General features: G+C 38.4%; 1 protein-coding gene across 1 annotated transcript; it reads left to right on the plus strand.

The window, feature by feature from the left end:
• The first annotated feature begins 3,602 nt into the window (after positions 1 to 3,602).
• LOC139128591 (transmembrane and immunoglobulin domain-containing protein 1-like) lies at positions 3,603 to 14,327 on the plus strand. Its single transcript, XM_070694341.1, has 7 exons — positions 3,603 to 3,735; positions 7,305 to 7,341; positions 7,835 to 7,896; positions 8,666 to 8,767; positions 13,105 to 13,380; positions 13,650 to 13,913; positions 14,260 to 14,327. The coding sequence occupies exons 1-7, from the start codon at positions 3,603 to 3,605 to the stop codon at positions 14,325 to 14,327; spliced, it is 942 nt and encodes a 313-aa protein (XP_070550442.1).
• Positions 14,328 to 15,810: the final 1,483 nt, after the last annotated feature.

A 15,810-nucleotide genomic window follows, 5' to 3' on the forward strand; every position in this document is an offset into this window, starting at 1 on the left:
GGCCAGTTTAATATGACATGATAATATTTGAAACTTTCAATGCAGTGGGTCTACCCCGCCCGCTGACTGTCGTTATTTAAACGGAGTTTATTTGTGGGATTCCATTACTTTCCGCTCAAATGTCCTTCGTTTTCGTCGGCAATATTTTTTAATTATTGATTATTTCCATTAAATTCAGGTGACTGCAGCAACTTCCTGTATGAATAAGGGCTTCGATGAACAACCATTTCAAGAATGCTCTAGCCATCGTCTGACGAAGGATTTCGCACGTACATGCGTATCAGCAATTCCCGCAGAAAACCGTGTCGAACGCTTTACAGCCCCCACAACCTGTGACAAAAGTTGATGTAAATGTTGAAGAGTACCATTCTGCGTGCTGCTCATCAGATACCACTACGTTTAATAACCTGGTACACAAGTTCATCAGGCCATATATTCATTCAAAACCAGCACGGTGATAAGTTGTCATTGAAATGTAATTTCGCAAGTTCATTAAAAGTTGCAACGTGTACAATCTGCCAGATGTTTGACTTTTGTTCGTATGTAGATAAGTAAACCTTACGCGTGCATTGGATATGGAAAGTAGTAAACCTTACATTTGTATTTATATGATAATGAAGTCTATTCATTAAACTGTAAGGTTACTAATTTCCATATCAATGAACCGTGATGGTTTACTTAATTGCATAAGATCAATTGGTGTTGCAATAATAAACGTACGGTGAGAACAATGTGTCACATGACCATGAGTGGTATAAATTCAAAAACAATCGAATATAACAACTAGCAAGGGGAAACCCGAAGATTCGTTTTTGTAAACAGTCATTTGTAAGCTCATATCAGGAACGTCAAAAATCTGTGACCTATGTTCAAAATTCTGCATTCACGTCGTCTATAAAAAGATTGTGAATACGCCATCTTCAAGCATTTTGAGTTTACTGAAAGGGCAGCTTCTAATTAACATAACAGAAGACCAGAAAATAAAGCGTGTTAGCTTGCAGAGCTTAAAAGGGACATAAGCTGTAACTTGTGGCAAGTTTTTCAGTATTCTGCTTCTAATCAACTACGTATCTGACCCTAATCTGTTTGTCATGCTGAAATTTCGAGTTTTCATTTTGTAAGCACAGCTTGTGTTTAATGATCATTGTTTATTGTTTACAAATGAATTCTAGTCCGGACTTGAATACAAGCTTCAACAATGACAATGGATATTATACTCATATATTATGTCGCGTTGATATGCTAAATACTTGACATTAAATTACAGTTTGGGGATTCAATGCGGAAAGAGAAGGGAAACCACAAAACAAAAGTTCTGAAAAAAATAGCCAAATGATACAGCTTATGGAGCTTTAAGTTATCGTCATTGGTCGGACACAACACAGGAGCTCCCGATTAGTTATGATTACACGGTGTGGACAGTTTTCCGGACAAGTTCAGTGTCAATTCACTGAGATACAGAGAAGAGAGAGCGCGTTTCAAGTTGGCAATAAACAGAAGAACAATTTTCATTTTCTGTGCTATTGAAATACAATTTGAAAAAAATATTTGAAAGGCTCGTTTACAAGTTATTAATCTACAATGATGCTGTTTTACACTTTCAGTTCAAAGCTAAAACAAGAAAAATTATGTGGTTTTGGTTTTGTTTCTGCTGAGAAAAGCTCTTCAGCAACTCAACTCTCAGCTGAATTTGTACAAACAGTCACATTATAGATCAAATGTAATCAAGTGTTTTATATGTCAGTGCAAAGAAGATGCTTCCCAATGCTGGTTTAACTAATCATTCGGTCGGTGACTGATATGCGCCATACCCAAGCCAGTGTTTGTTTTGTACAAGCAATGTGTCCACCTTATACACTTAGCTGTGGCACCGAAGTGGAATCTAATGTAGGTAGGTAGGGAGGGAGGGAGGAAGATTGGTAGGGGTGGGCGGGAGGGTGGATGGATGAATGGATGGATGATATATGTTGTGGTGGATGGACACACGCCCCCATACATTCGTACATACATATACAAATATATATTATAATATATATATATATATATATATATATATATATATATATATATATATATATACACAACATAACATATATATATATATTTTATATATATATATATATATATATATATATATATATATATATGTGTGTGTGTGTGTGTGTGTGTGTGTGTGTGTGTGTGTGTGTGTGTGTGTGCACTGAAAATTCTTCTGGCTTGAAATATAACCACTTGGTTTGTAGGTGGCTTGCGGGTGAACCAGTTGAAATATTTCGGTTTTTAAGCTTTTAAGTCACGCCACCACACAGAGTATAGATGGCGTGTATTCATACCAATACATTGGTGGCTTATTATCAAGCCCGTCATGGTATAAATTTAAGCCGAATGGCTTCTTTTTAAGCCCGTGACAATATAATTTATCGGTTTAAATTTGAGCCACTGGCATCGTTGGTTTGTTTATATACCGACAAATTCATTGGCTCATCTTTAAGCCAACCACAAGTGGCAACTTTGTGGGCATGGTTTGAGTATAAACCATTCAAGTTTATGAAATTAATCGGCCTGTTTTCAAGCCATTGTCATCATCAGTCACTGGTTAATTTCTAAACCAGAATTTTACATCACGTCACGACTTGACAGGCCTTTCGCACGATAGTGAGGACCATGGCATTCAGTGCAACAGATTGATTAGCTTTAATTTTGGGCGATACGATTTTTGTGAAGTTTTCAATTGAACAAAAGACATGGACTTGCTTCAAGGCTGTGGGCACATAAATATCAAAACAAAAAGAAGGAATTAGCCTAATTGACAATAAAAAGCATTGATCTCAAATGACGTCATTTTTCTTTCATTAACATTCAAAAATAAATGTAGGGCCTATACGTCGGATTGTCAACATTTTCCAAGACAACGACGAAAGTAAAAACAAAATAATTCATGGCTCAGACTAATGCTACCACAACCGTGAGTCACGCATGCAACAACAAACTTTGGCCGAATGCGCGCGTGTAGCAAACCTGAAATCGCGATCAATGCTATTCTCTGTAGGCCCGGATTGTAGGCATATCCGTAATTTTTGCCAGGCCACAGCCTTGATCCTGGGACAAGTCTGACGCATTTTATTATTAAGGACATGTTTAAAATGGATGTTCTATGCCCCTGAATGTGCCAAAAGTATACACAAGCCATAGCAAACGCAACTGATATTAGACGGTCGTTCAAATTACCAAAAACAACCTACAAGGAGGAAGTCCTTAACCTTTGACCGTCGTTTACCCTTTGTAACATTACACTTTAAAATAGTTCAATTTTACAAAATGATTCACCAAGCCAATGTTTAAACTTCGTTATAGACATTATATATCCGTGACATATGTAAGAATCATAGTACTTCTTTTTGATCGTACTCTTAAAGGGACCGCTGGCTAGTGGAATCCCCATCCCTTCACTTTAGGCAGTTGCGTATTAATTCCTGTGTGGCACAGATACTGCACTGCGCGCCAAAAATTCCGAATTCCACTGGCCTTCGCATCGTAGCCGAGGCGTTATTGACGATCGTATCAGCGCTTACGATTCCGTACTCTGGCACAAGTCGACAGTAATGGCTTCCGTCACCGATGAAGAATTACTTCGCAAGCAAGAACTGGTTATGTACCTCAACGATAGCTATTCACGGGTCATGATCAGATGCAAGTTGCAACCGACGTCTTGGAATGAACATCCACAAATCAAACGTAAGTTTGTTTTTGCATATTCCGTGGAAGATTTGCAAAGTTATTGATTTAAACCGGGCTTGTTTTTTCCTCAAAGCATATCGATTAGCTTGAACCATTTTTTAGTAACATACATGCGTTTGAATATTGTCGGAAAAAGTGAAAATTTCCTTGTCACAACTATTCGCCATTGTCTTCGACATACCGCTACACCATGGACGGGTGCACCAGCGAAAATATTGATAGCACTGCTTGCTACTCATTGACATTATCAATGATCATTGCCAAGGATGTAACAAATTAGCCTTCAATTTCATTTTATCAGGCTGAACTGATGTGTGCTTGTCCCTTTCGTATGTTTATCGTGTTTGTATGGCTTTTCACGACCGCGAATGAATGTGTTTCCCCGAAATCGTCCGTGCTGGGTGAATAATCAAATGTGTTTTCTTAGCTCCACTGTGTCAGCGGGTCGGCGACGAGGAGCTTTTCTAAGAGTAGCCCTGAGTACAGGTATGTGTGTTCCCGGCGTTATACGGCCTCCACCACTAGCTAGCCCTGCAACGGTCTATGCATAACTGGGGTTGTTGCAGCGAGATTCAAAATGGCGATCCCCGTGGGTAAACAACTTGTCGAGTACGTTATAGTTTCAGAAAACGAGCGGTTTGGATGTTAGGAGAAGTTAATCGCATCTTCCGTGGGCCAGTAAGGAGGTTAAGGTAGGCAGGGAAAGGATTTTGCCCCGATAGAGCAGAATTTCGGCCAAAAAGACAGCGTTTTCGTTGCAGTCCTCATCCGGACTGCAGAGACCCCAGTTACATGTATGTCCATAGACCGTTGCAGGGCTGTGACGGATAAGTTATAACGCTGGGAACACACAGACCTGTACGCAGGGCTATTCTGAGAGGTGGATCATGGATGCGTCGTCCGGTGTACGTCGTCCGTAGTCCGCTGTGCATTTAATAACTCCTTGCCATTGTCCATCCTGAACGGAAAGATGGCAATCATTTAAATTTTGTCATCCATCAGTTCACAGGAAAATTGCATTAATAACCCTGTGTAATATTGCTATAAAAAGGTGATCAAGTATCGTTATGTGCATTGATAATAATTACATCAGGCATGAATGTTCCTCATCTTTCCACATATTACACTAATACTTTGGGTTTTGTGTAAATTTCAGCTGTTATTACATATCTGTGACATATTATCTTTGTCGTGGTCACACACAGGAAGACATGTTTAAACATTTTATTGTTATAATCAATCATATGAGGGGAGCCACTTGCTTGCACCTGGTTTATGATATTGAATCTTAGTCTGGTGTATCAAAACATAATTAGCCATTTCCCTTATTTTTAAACAGGCATCAAACATTTTTGGTTCTCAAGAGTGTCTTTGGTGGAAAAACTGCAGTTGGAAAAATGGTAACAGTTGTGACGTAAGTATTTCTTGTTGAAAAAAATTGTTACTGTGATTCAGTACAAACTAGTCAAGGCACATAATGTGCCTTGACTAGTTTGCTCTGACATTTGCTGTAAGTTTTAGCAATTTTCAATCGCCATTGTTGTGTGTAAAAACTGCAGTTTTGATAACTATATAACAGTCTCTTGAATACCAGTGTTCTGCTTGACAATGTACTGTGTACATGCTTAACAACCATTGTTATTGTTGACAAATGAATTCTATTCCAGACTGAAATTAGATTTTTAACAATAACCATGCTGTACACATATGAACTGGGTTGATAATGTATGTTAGACATTCATTATGCCTTAAGAAGTAGAACAAGAAACTGCAGTATATACACACAACAAAACTACTTGGAAATTGCCAAAGGCTACAGCTGATGGAATTTCATCATGCTGGATTTATAATTTCTGTCAGATTCAGTAGAACGATGTCCGTGTAACCCTACACTGGAAATCTCTCACAGCCCTGTTACATTCTGAGGGCTGGTTCAGGGATGTGCACATACCTGTACCAGCTCTGAGAAGCTACAGAGACTACCAGCTATTAGAATAAAATCCTCAGTATAGTATAGTCAGAAAAATAAGTAGCACAGCTGCATTTCACATCCATGTACCTAGTGTGTCAACAGTCCTGTACAATAGTTTTGCAAATAGTACATGTAACATGGGTTTGAAAAAATGAGCTTGAAAATTTCTTCCAAATCAACCTTGTGGAAGCAATGTGTACAGTTCTGTAATAGGCAAATTGCAACATAACTTGTACATGAATGTCTGCATAGGCACAATTGCACTGTGTGTTTACAATAAGGCTGGTACAGGGAGGTAAGCTTTTATGTGACAAGGGTAAAAAGGGGCTGAAAATTTCACAGCTGGTATGTGGATGTGTTCATCACTGTGCCTCAAATGCTGAACACAGGTCCTGGTACAGGGAGGTGATCAGCACTTCTGGTACATGCATATAGTGCTAGGCATGTCACATACCTACAGCACACATTCATATATCAGGGATGTGTATAAAATTACCCCTGCTACAGTGTTGTCAGGTACATGGGTGGTATACAGAGTGTCAAAGCTGTGCTAGGATGTTGTACAAGGACATGGCCATGCCAAATATGCATTTGTCAATTTATTTCAAGATAAAAGGCTGATATGACCATCAACCATACCCTCATTCACATGAATCATATGTTTACTTGGTAGATTATGGCTTAGTTCTGTTGTTCTGATCTCAATTAGCTACAACTTGGGGGCTTTCTGCCAGCATTTTTGTTCTGCTTATCAACTGCAGTTTCCCATTCAAGTCATTGAAGCATGATGAAATCCTCAATGTTTAGCTACTCAGTACAGTATGTACATGTAGCATTGTTATTGTTGAAAATTTCATTTAGGGCCGGACAAGAATTCATTTGTCAATTATAAAAATGATAAAAATACAGGCTGTGTTTACAAACATAATACTTGGCATTTTAGTATGCTGAGGAAAGTAGGCCAAGAAACTGTAGATGATAAACAGTAGTGAAATACTGAAGAAGTAGCCAAAAGTTACAGTTAATGGAGCCTCATTTACTTATTTCAAGTATATACATGTGAAGTATATCATAATGATTGCTGTTGCATAGCCAGAGTGATAAAATGCTTTCTCAAAGTCTTTCCAACTTCTTTGCAAGTCTCAAAAGCACATTGCACTGTGACTCTAATATATCTTGCCTTGTAATATATTCATTTTGATATTCTGGATTTGAAATTCATTATCATGATATTCAAACCATAGTTTTACACATTTTTGCCAGTGCAGTGATGCAGCAAGGCCTATGACATTGACAATAACTTGTAAGAGCTATCTTTTTCATGCTAAGAGACTTTACCCTGAGTAGTCATGTCAGATTATTGGTGCACCAAGAAAGACTTGATAATAGTGTACCTTCAGTCAAATATGTGTTTAAGAACATGACTGTAATTTAGAATGCTGCCAATGAACATTCCAATATACTTGCACAAATTCCCTAAACATACCAGTAGATAGGCCTTGCCCTCATTGTACTAGTAGCTTGGCACTGAGTGTTTTACCATGATCTAATCTTGTGCCTCAAATTTTAAATGTTTACATCTTTTATATTCCAGGATACTGGAAGAGATGCAAAGCAGCAGCCCTGTTTAGGTATGCTCGTCTATGAAGGAGCAAGCAGTTTGTGTTGTTTCTTGAAGGTGTAATATTCTGCAGCATGGAAAGAGACAATGTTATGCTGGGTTTGCTTAGTTATCTAGGGTTTCAAAGTTTAATTACATCAGATGTCTGAAAGGAACTTGTCAATTTGTAGAGTACTTCAGGCTTGACAAAGCTGGGATGTGAACTAAATGTGCTGACAATTATGAGTGGTCTGTAATGCGCAGGGGATTTCCCGGTGAAACAGCTAGCAATTTTGCATCAGATGCATGAGGTAAACTTTATAACATCAAATTATGTTATCAGTATGATCTTACAAGTAGCATTCATAAGAATGTCATTTTCAGGGAGTATACCCTTGTAAGTATTAGATTTAATTATGTTGCAACAATTAATGTTTCATTTCTTGTAAATTGCACTAAATGTTTATCTGAAATTAATTTTGATGCAGGATTTCTAACTATTTCAGGTGTTGTTTGTGTTTCAGATGTTTTACAGTCCTGTTTTGTGTAGCTCCATCACATAGAGGACCCAATAGGCCATTCCATGGTATGATAATCCTCCCCTGTGTCTGCAAAATTTGAAGAAATCCAATTTGAATTTGAAGGATGGTCAGAAATAATTATCCCTCCCCACCCCACCCTCCCACCCCCCGGCAATATGGCTAATATTGAACTGGTTTGTCAGCAAGCCATACGAAAGCCCTAGAGTGGCATGTCTGCAAGCCAGCTTGTAATGGCTTGTTGGTAAACCAGAGGAATCCTTATAGTGGCTTGCATGTAAACCATAATTAGTCAGAAATTGGTTTGTTGGTAAGCCACATTGCAGTAATATTGGCTTATCTTCAAACCAGATGGAACCAGAATTGGCTTACTGTTGAGCCAGAGAAGTGTGGTATTGGTTTACAAATAAGCCACTGTTCAGCATTATCTGGTATATGGGCAAGCCACAGTATCTAAAACATGGCTTGCTAGCAAGCCTAGTTCAGATAAGAGTGGATTGCCTGTAAACCATTGTTCAGTGCTAACTGGCTTACTGGCAAGCTGAAGTGATCTCTACTTGGCATGTATATATGCCGTATATATATATATATATATATATATATATATATATATATATATTTCTATAATTGCAGAAAACGGACCCATTTGTGGGATCAATCCAGGTCCTACAGTGTTATCAGATGAAAACGAGTTGGTGTTTAGCTGCCATATCAATGGTGACCTACTGGGTGACCTAGTGTGGTTTAAGAACGGCAAAGAAATATTGCGTGGCAATAGTTCCCTACTTAAATATTCAACGACACTTCAAAAAACAGACAATGGTGCGGTGTATAACTGCCAGTACGAAAACCGAGATATTCCGTCAGACCTTTGGCCCCAGCTGACATGCGCAGACGACATAATCGTGGATGTGCAGTGTAGGTATATTTAAAGTAGAGTATAATAATAATAATAATATTAATAATATTTGGTTTCTTATATAGCGCACATATCCACAAGTAGATGTGATCAAGGCGCTTTACAATTATTATTACCCCTGGTCACTGGACCTAATATGATACCCTCAACTCCCTGGGGAGCAGACAACAGCTCACATGTGCAGCCAATAAGCGCAGCAGAGCTAAACGCACACATAACAACCTCTGTCCTACCAGGTACCCATCACTCCTGGGTGGGGGAGAAGCAATGAGGAATAAAGTGCCTTGCCCAAGGACACAACACCACAGCCATGCCGGGGCTCGAACTCACCATCCTTTGATCGCAATCATACCCATCCATAATCCGCTAACACTGGTTATAAAGACACAAAACAGCACAGAACAGACAGTAAAGCACCGGTACGTACTAAAAAGTCAAGTCATGAAAGAAAGATATATGGAACTCTGGGCAAAACGCCAAGAAATGATGTCAGGTGCTTCGCAAATAGTAAGGGCATCCTGCCCCACATGTGGCACTCGCCATATATCAATCTGTACGTCAGATAGGTAGTGGTCACCAAATAAGGTTCAATGTCTCTGATGCCATCAGCGATCATTTGTTGATGAGAGATGCTGTTATTAACTACCAGCCTGCGATGCCTGTCAAAAAAGCATTTGAACATAGAGACAAGTCTTTCTCTGCTGTAACCTTGATTTAACAGTTTGTAAGAGAGACGGCTATGTCTCTCTACAAAATCAAAATATGAACTGCATGCTCTAGCATATCGAATAAACTGGGAAATGCATACCCTATAAGCTGGTGAGAGTGGAGTATTACTGATGAGGTGTGGGAAATTGATAATGCTAAAGTTGAAATCATCTCTCTTGTCATATAGCCTAGTAGAAATGTGACTCAAATTCAATGAAAATATGAAGCAGAGGAGGCCGTTTCCGTAGTTTCTTTAATCTCAAATTCTCGAGGATAAATCATGGCGAGATAGTCACTGAATTTGGAGTTATTCATTGAAATAACATCGTCTATGTATCTAAATGTTAGGTTGAAAGTTCTAGCTACAGAGACCTGTTTCTATTTGATTAAGTTCTGGATACATTCTGCCTCGTATGAGTACAGAAATAAGTCTGCAAGCATTAAGGGAGCACAGTTAGTATCCATAGGAATTCCTATAGACTGTTGGAAAATGTGTCTCCAAATTCAAACAAACACTACGGCCCAAAAGTATGCCTCAGTGTACGGTATTCCGCGAAGCATAATTTCTATCGAACAGCGCTCTCAGCCGGTCGCTATTGACAACGGCGAACATTGTATCAATTTATTTTCAATAGATTATCGATCGAAAATCTGTTTGGGCGCCGCTTGTGCCGGGCGCTCGTGTGTTGAGGTCACGTCATAAACATTTCCACAATAACCCATATATTGACTTATACACTTTAACATCAAGGTATCCGTTGGTTTCCTGTACTGAAATTAAATCGACGACAATTTTTACAGTTTTGGTGATACTTTTACGTACGTTTCAGCACATTTTGGCGCACCTCGGCGTAGTTTGGCGCCATTGTGAACGGGGGACTACACGCGAGTGAGCGAGACAACAATGTATCAATTTCGGACAAAAGGATATCGATCGATAACGTTCACTGCACGATTACAGTGGAGACTCTACGCCCGTTCGCCTCTGTTCTGTGTTATTTTTGCAGTTTACTGGAATTTTCATAGTTTATATTCGCCAAAATTTGTATAAATTACAACAACCTGACTGGTATTTGGTCTGTATAATTTAAGAGACGCTAACCGATTAAAATGGGTCAATATTAGACCCTGATTCTGCATATGCAAACGCCGTAAGATCGCCATTTTATTGAGGGCAAGAGCAAAACTTTAGCGATCGGAAAAATAAAATGCAACTAAAACAAGTTTCGTCGAGAAATTCAAAAAACTAAAACGACAGCAATTTTGTATATATATCAAGGAAACACCGTGCCACTTTTCACTATAATTGGTTCAGAATTGAGAAATTTGAACGAGCGAAAGTTGTACGGTCTGTTCAGTACATTAAACGCCATTGTTTTCTATGGGAAATCGAGCAGATTAGACACATCGTAAAATGAAAAATACATCTGAAAAAACCGTTGGTTTAACTTTTTCATTTCGCTGTTATTTTTATAATATTTGGTATGACACATATCATGAAGGGTAACTAAAACTCTATGGTTTTATTTTTTTTAGTTTCCCTCTTATTTTTATGAAATGACGAGTTGAAGATCGTTTTGCTGTTGACTGTGTTTTTACTTGATTTTGCATATGTCTCTTATCGCTTACGTATTTTTGGAATTCCCTTGTGAAATTCTTCCCAAAATATTATAATTGTAAGGGCAGCATATACGGGAAATAGGACCTGTTGCTCTTTCATTAATATTTAGATGTGCAGCAAGGAAATACGGCGAAATTTTCAACATGACACGGGAGGTGAATTTGACTCTCTGAACGCGCACTCCACGTATGTGTGGCGAAATTTGGGACGCTATATACCGTACAAAATGGGGCGCTTTGGGCCGTAGTGAAAAATGTTGTCGAAGGGGAAATCAAACATACTTGATAATGTCTTCTCGGTATAAAAAAACCCGTTAGCATTAGTAATATTTTTAATACTATATGTAGAATTATACCCTAATACTACATATTTGTAACTGCATGAACCAATTTTGTAGAAAAATGCTTGGTTGATGTTGTTTTTCAAGCGTTCTTTCAATTTTTCATGTAGTATTGTGGTATAAAAAGTTGTACAATCGAAAGTCTTAATATATGTTATTTTTTAAACAGATCTTGATTTCAAATTATCCAAAAGTGAATTCGAATTTTTAATATCCTCATTTGATTTATATCACTCCTATGAAAGACAACATCACAGTATGCCTGACGTCCCCGTTTAATGGTACAAAGAACAGATGTCAGTATCTTCGATAACTGTCTGTTGAACATTTTGAAGTTCCTGCGATAAACTAGCTTTGTATGGTGCTTTGTATAAACACGTACCTTTCTGGCCTGTTCGTTCTTAACTTTGTCAAAGTTAATCCGGTGATAATCTGGTGACAGCGTCCACAGATTAGCAATTTACCCTTGCTTGCTTTGGCGCATTAGGTAATCAAACACATTATATAACGCAACACAATGACAAAACTTCACATAAAATTGCCAAAGGAAAAATAAGTACGTGCCAAGGCAAATGGGGGAAAATAATTTTGTACAATTCTTTTTTAACGTCCATGATAAGACCAAGACACCAAAAGTTGTCAGTATTCTTTATTAGCAATACATCCCATAATCAAACATATTATAACAAAATAAACCATAGCAAGGAGAAACCTGTGCTGAGACCTAGACACCCCTACCTGCGCCCCTACACATGGGAACGGTCATTTGTGCAATCCCTATGGGAGCACAGAAATTTGATAAAGTGACTGTGGATAAACCGATGTGCCCTGAGGACATTATTCTTGTGACACCACGTGTTATGAACAGGCTAGACCCTGTTGAACCTACATTGTACGGACGTCAACTATGATGCGAGCACACTGAATTCCCAGGCATTATTCAAAACTTACCTGGTACTCTTTCTAATATGTTCTATACTGTATGCACTACTTTAAATGATGTTCAGCACAAAGATAGTAAAGATGTGCACGTGGCATAACTTTATTACCATAGCCAGCATTTACGATGGTTTCTACCATAGCCTTGTCTGCCGCCATGTTGTTAGCGCCCCAATCCCTCGCCAACAGTTGAATTTTCATCAAAACGTTTGATTTTTCGTCACGGCTCACAGATAAATCAGCATCGATATCAGTTTTCCCGAAGTGACTATTTAGACCCTGGGTTAAAGCCACTTCGTCCATAGTCTTGGTATCTCTTTGACAGCCAAAACTACGACTTCTTAGGTACCCTTGATAATATTCTTTTATGAAACTTTTTGCAATATTTGGCATAATTTATATCTGAGTATATGGCCTACAAAACGTTTTTCTGAAAGTGGGATAAATTCCTCTGTGAAATATTAAATACATTTTTACTGACACTCATTGACGATGCTTTCTAGATGAGGTTGGGTTGGACACTAGATCATAGTATTCAGATGCACAAAGGTTCGGCTGAAGCCGCGCACAGTGTTAGAAATTTAATGTATTTGACACTGACACAGCAAAAACAGTACATAACATGAGAAACCACCGCAAGTATGGACATTCAAATTAAATATTTGTCTATCTGTTGCACACTAATTTAATTATTCAACATATCATCTTTTACTTTTTGATATTGACAGACCCAGCGACAGTTGCTGTCACAAACAAGACGATCGGACCAGTATTGGAAGGCGACAAGGTGTTTGCTGTCTGTCAAATAACAGAGAATGGTAATCCTGAAGTTATACACGACTTGTACTGGTTAGGACCTGATGGACGGAGAGCAAACGATTGGTTATTGCTGATTGACAATGCCACCAGAGGAGACAATGGGACGTACATTTGTATGGCTGAAAATCTGTATTATGATGACAGTACCGGACGAGGGATTATGTCATACGATGTTATCGTTCACTGTAAGTAAAAAAATACTGGCTCTTCGGCTTGTGGTTGATATGTACACAAAAGACCCACAAAGAAAAGAAACAATCAGGGATAATGAGAGAAACAGAGAGACAGAGATGCAAAAATAGACGGATAAACAGGTGAACAGACCTAATGCAATCTACCACAGCACAAACATTGTTTAAAAAAACAGTTTGAGAATAAAAAGGTCAATCGATCAATAATTTCACATTCAATAACCAGTGATAAAATATTGTGTATATCCTGATTGACTTCCCAGACAAACCAAGCATTAAAGGTGAGGATAAAGAGACGATCGACGTGACTAAGGGGTCAAGTGTCAGTCTATTCTGTTCAGCCGAGGCCAACCCTAATGCCAAGATAACATGGAAGAGAGAAGGCGAAGCATTAGATGCAGTTGCAGACAATGGAACTTACATCATCAATAGTGTCGTCCAAGACAACGAAGGGACGTATACTTGTACCGCTGAAAATTATCTCGGCGATGATCAAAGAGAAATCAAGCTATATGTTATGTCATCAAGTAAGCAAAGTGCAAATATGCACAATAAGTATAAACTTTGGATTCTTGTTGAAGTGTTTACTTTTGAATGAAAAAAAAGTTAAAGCAATAGTTTTCATCACAAGCACAAGTCGCTTGAGGTTATGCTAAGTACTTCTCACGATAAAAATAAAAGACGTTGTGGTCAATTCATAATAATGTTTTCAAAATGTAAACATGTCTATTTGTTATTCAACGCGCAAGTTAGAAATACTTACGTTTCTCGTTGAAGACACTGTCTTTGTAGAGCAATTTTTGTCGGTTGTGAGTCTATGACATTAGAATTATTTTTATGTGCAATGATTTTTCTTGCTTCTTTTTTTTGCAGGTGGATATACAACCGTCGTACCGGCTGTTTCAACACTCACTTTCATCGTTGTTTTACACTGCGAATAAACTAGCTTGATGACTAGCTGAATTTAAGCCCATTTCACATCCGCTCGTTTTTCGTTTTACGAATTGCTTCATTCCCCCTCTAGACGTTTGCTTTTTATTATTATTATTTTCAGCCTGCATACTGGCAACTTTATTGAATGTACCGGCGAGCTGACAAACCATACTGAGTGTAGGACATGGTTTGCAGGCGATCCACTCTGTGTATATACACCTCACTTACATTCTATAATATATATCCAAAAGGCGTGAACCAAATTAAGAAAACTTTGTGGCAATTATTCAAACCTATTTTAATTTTCATCGGTTTTCTGGTTAGTAGTAAATTTGTGACCTGTCAACAAGCAAGGTAGTCCCGTAAAAATAGGATTAGACCCATCACAACTTCAGAGAGGTACCCACAACAAAATATTAAAATTTTGAAGGAGTCCGTCTTGGGTAATTATGTGTACTTAGCATAAATCAAATGTGGCTGCCAGCAGTCTGATAAAATGATATAATTGGCTAAATATCACATTATAAGCAAGCTATTTCAGTGATTGTAAACCACAACATTACTTATTTGACACGGGGAACCATTTTCGAGATACAATGTTTGTCATAGATATGGTACGTCTATACCGACCTCCAAAGTAACCTTGTTCTGATTACAGAATTCAAAACAATTGTTCGTTTTTGCCCTTTTTACCTCATCTCCACATTTAAATACTAACATGCTCATCTGAAAAAAAATCACGTCTCCATAGTTGGGTACACATGTGCATCAAATAGTGAGATGTGAGGCGCTTTTGTTGAAATTCCCATGTCCATGTCCATGTTCATGTGGACATACACAGATACAACACAAACGCGGGATTACGAATAGATGCGTCCAAGTAATAAAGAAGTCTTAATGATCGTTTAGAATAGATGCGTCGACGTAATAAAGAAGACTTAATGTTCGTTTATTAACGTATTCATAGGCTGTTTGTCAATTGTATAGGTATAATTCTCGGGCATTGATGTCAAAATACAGATTTAAGCAAAACGCCTCTTAAGATATATGCTCAATACACTACTGTGTGGCGTCATCCAAAGAACAGTATCTAAAAACCATTTCTGTACCGTCTGTAGTTAAGGTAGAATGTTCCTCCGAGGAGGCTAACCTGTTCCACACACAAAACAGCTACAGTAATGTGTACACAGTATGATGCACAAAATGGAGCTACTAAGAAATGGACTGCACAAACAACTTTCCCCGTAGAGCCCTATGGCCGTATATCTTTTCGCCGAGGCTGCTGGGTAAATTTGGTGCTAATGCGAATATGGCTTACGACCTGACTTGACCCCGCAATACCCAGTGAATTTCAAAATCAATACGTAAAACAATGGCTAGCGACGGCAAAACATTTCGCGTTGTCCCATTGATAAAGGCAATAGATATCAAACGGAAAGCCTCAACAAAAAGACTGCAGCAGTCGGATAGCTACTTCCCAGCAGAGGGTCA

Source organism: Ptychodera flava, unplaced genomic scaffold (assembly GCF_041260155.1).
Source record: "Ptychodera flava strain L36383 unplaced genomic scaffold, AS_Pfla_20210202 Scaffold_60__1_contigs__length_796720_pilon, whole genome shotgun sequence".
Classification (NCBI taxonomy): Eukaryota; Metazoa; Hemichordata; class Enteropneusta; family Ptychoderidae; genus Ptychodera; species Ptychodera flava.

Excerpts from the sequence above, each read along its gene's own strand:
- LOC139128591 (XM_070694341.1), top strand. The coding sequence starts at position 3,603 with ATGGCTTCCGTCACCGATGAAGAATTACTTCGCAAGCAAGAACTGGTT. Across the intron at positions 7,897-8,665 it reads ACCCAATAGGCCATTCCATG|ACAATGGTGCGGTGTATAAC; the intron begins GTATGATAATCC and ends TTCAAAAAACAG. Across the intron at positions 13,914-14,259 it reads GCTATATGTTATGTCATCAA|GTGGATATACAACCGTCGTA; the intron begins GTAAGCAAAGTG and ends TTTTTTTTGCAG.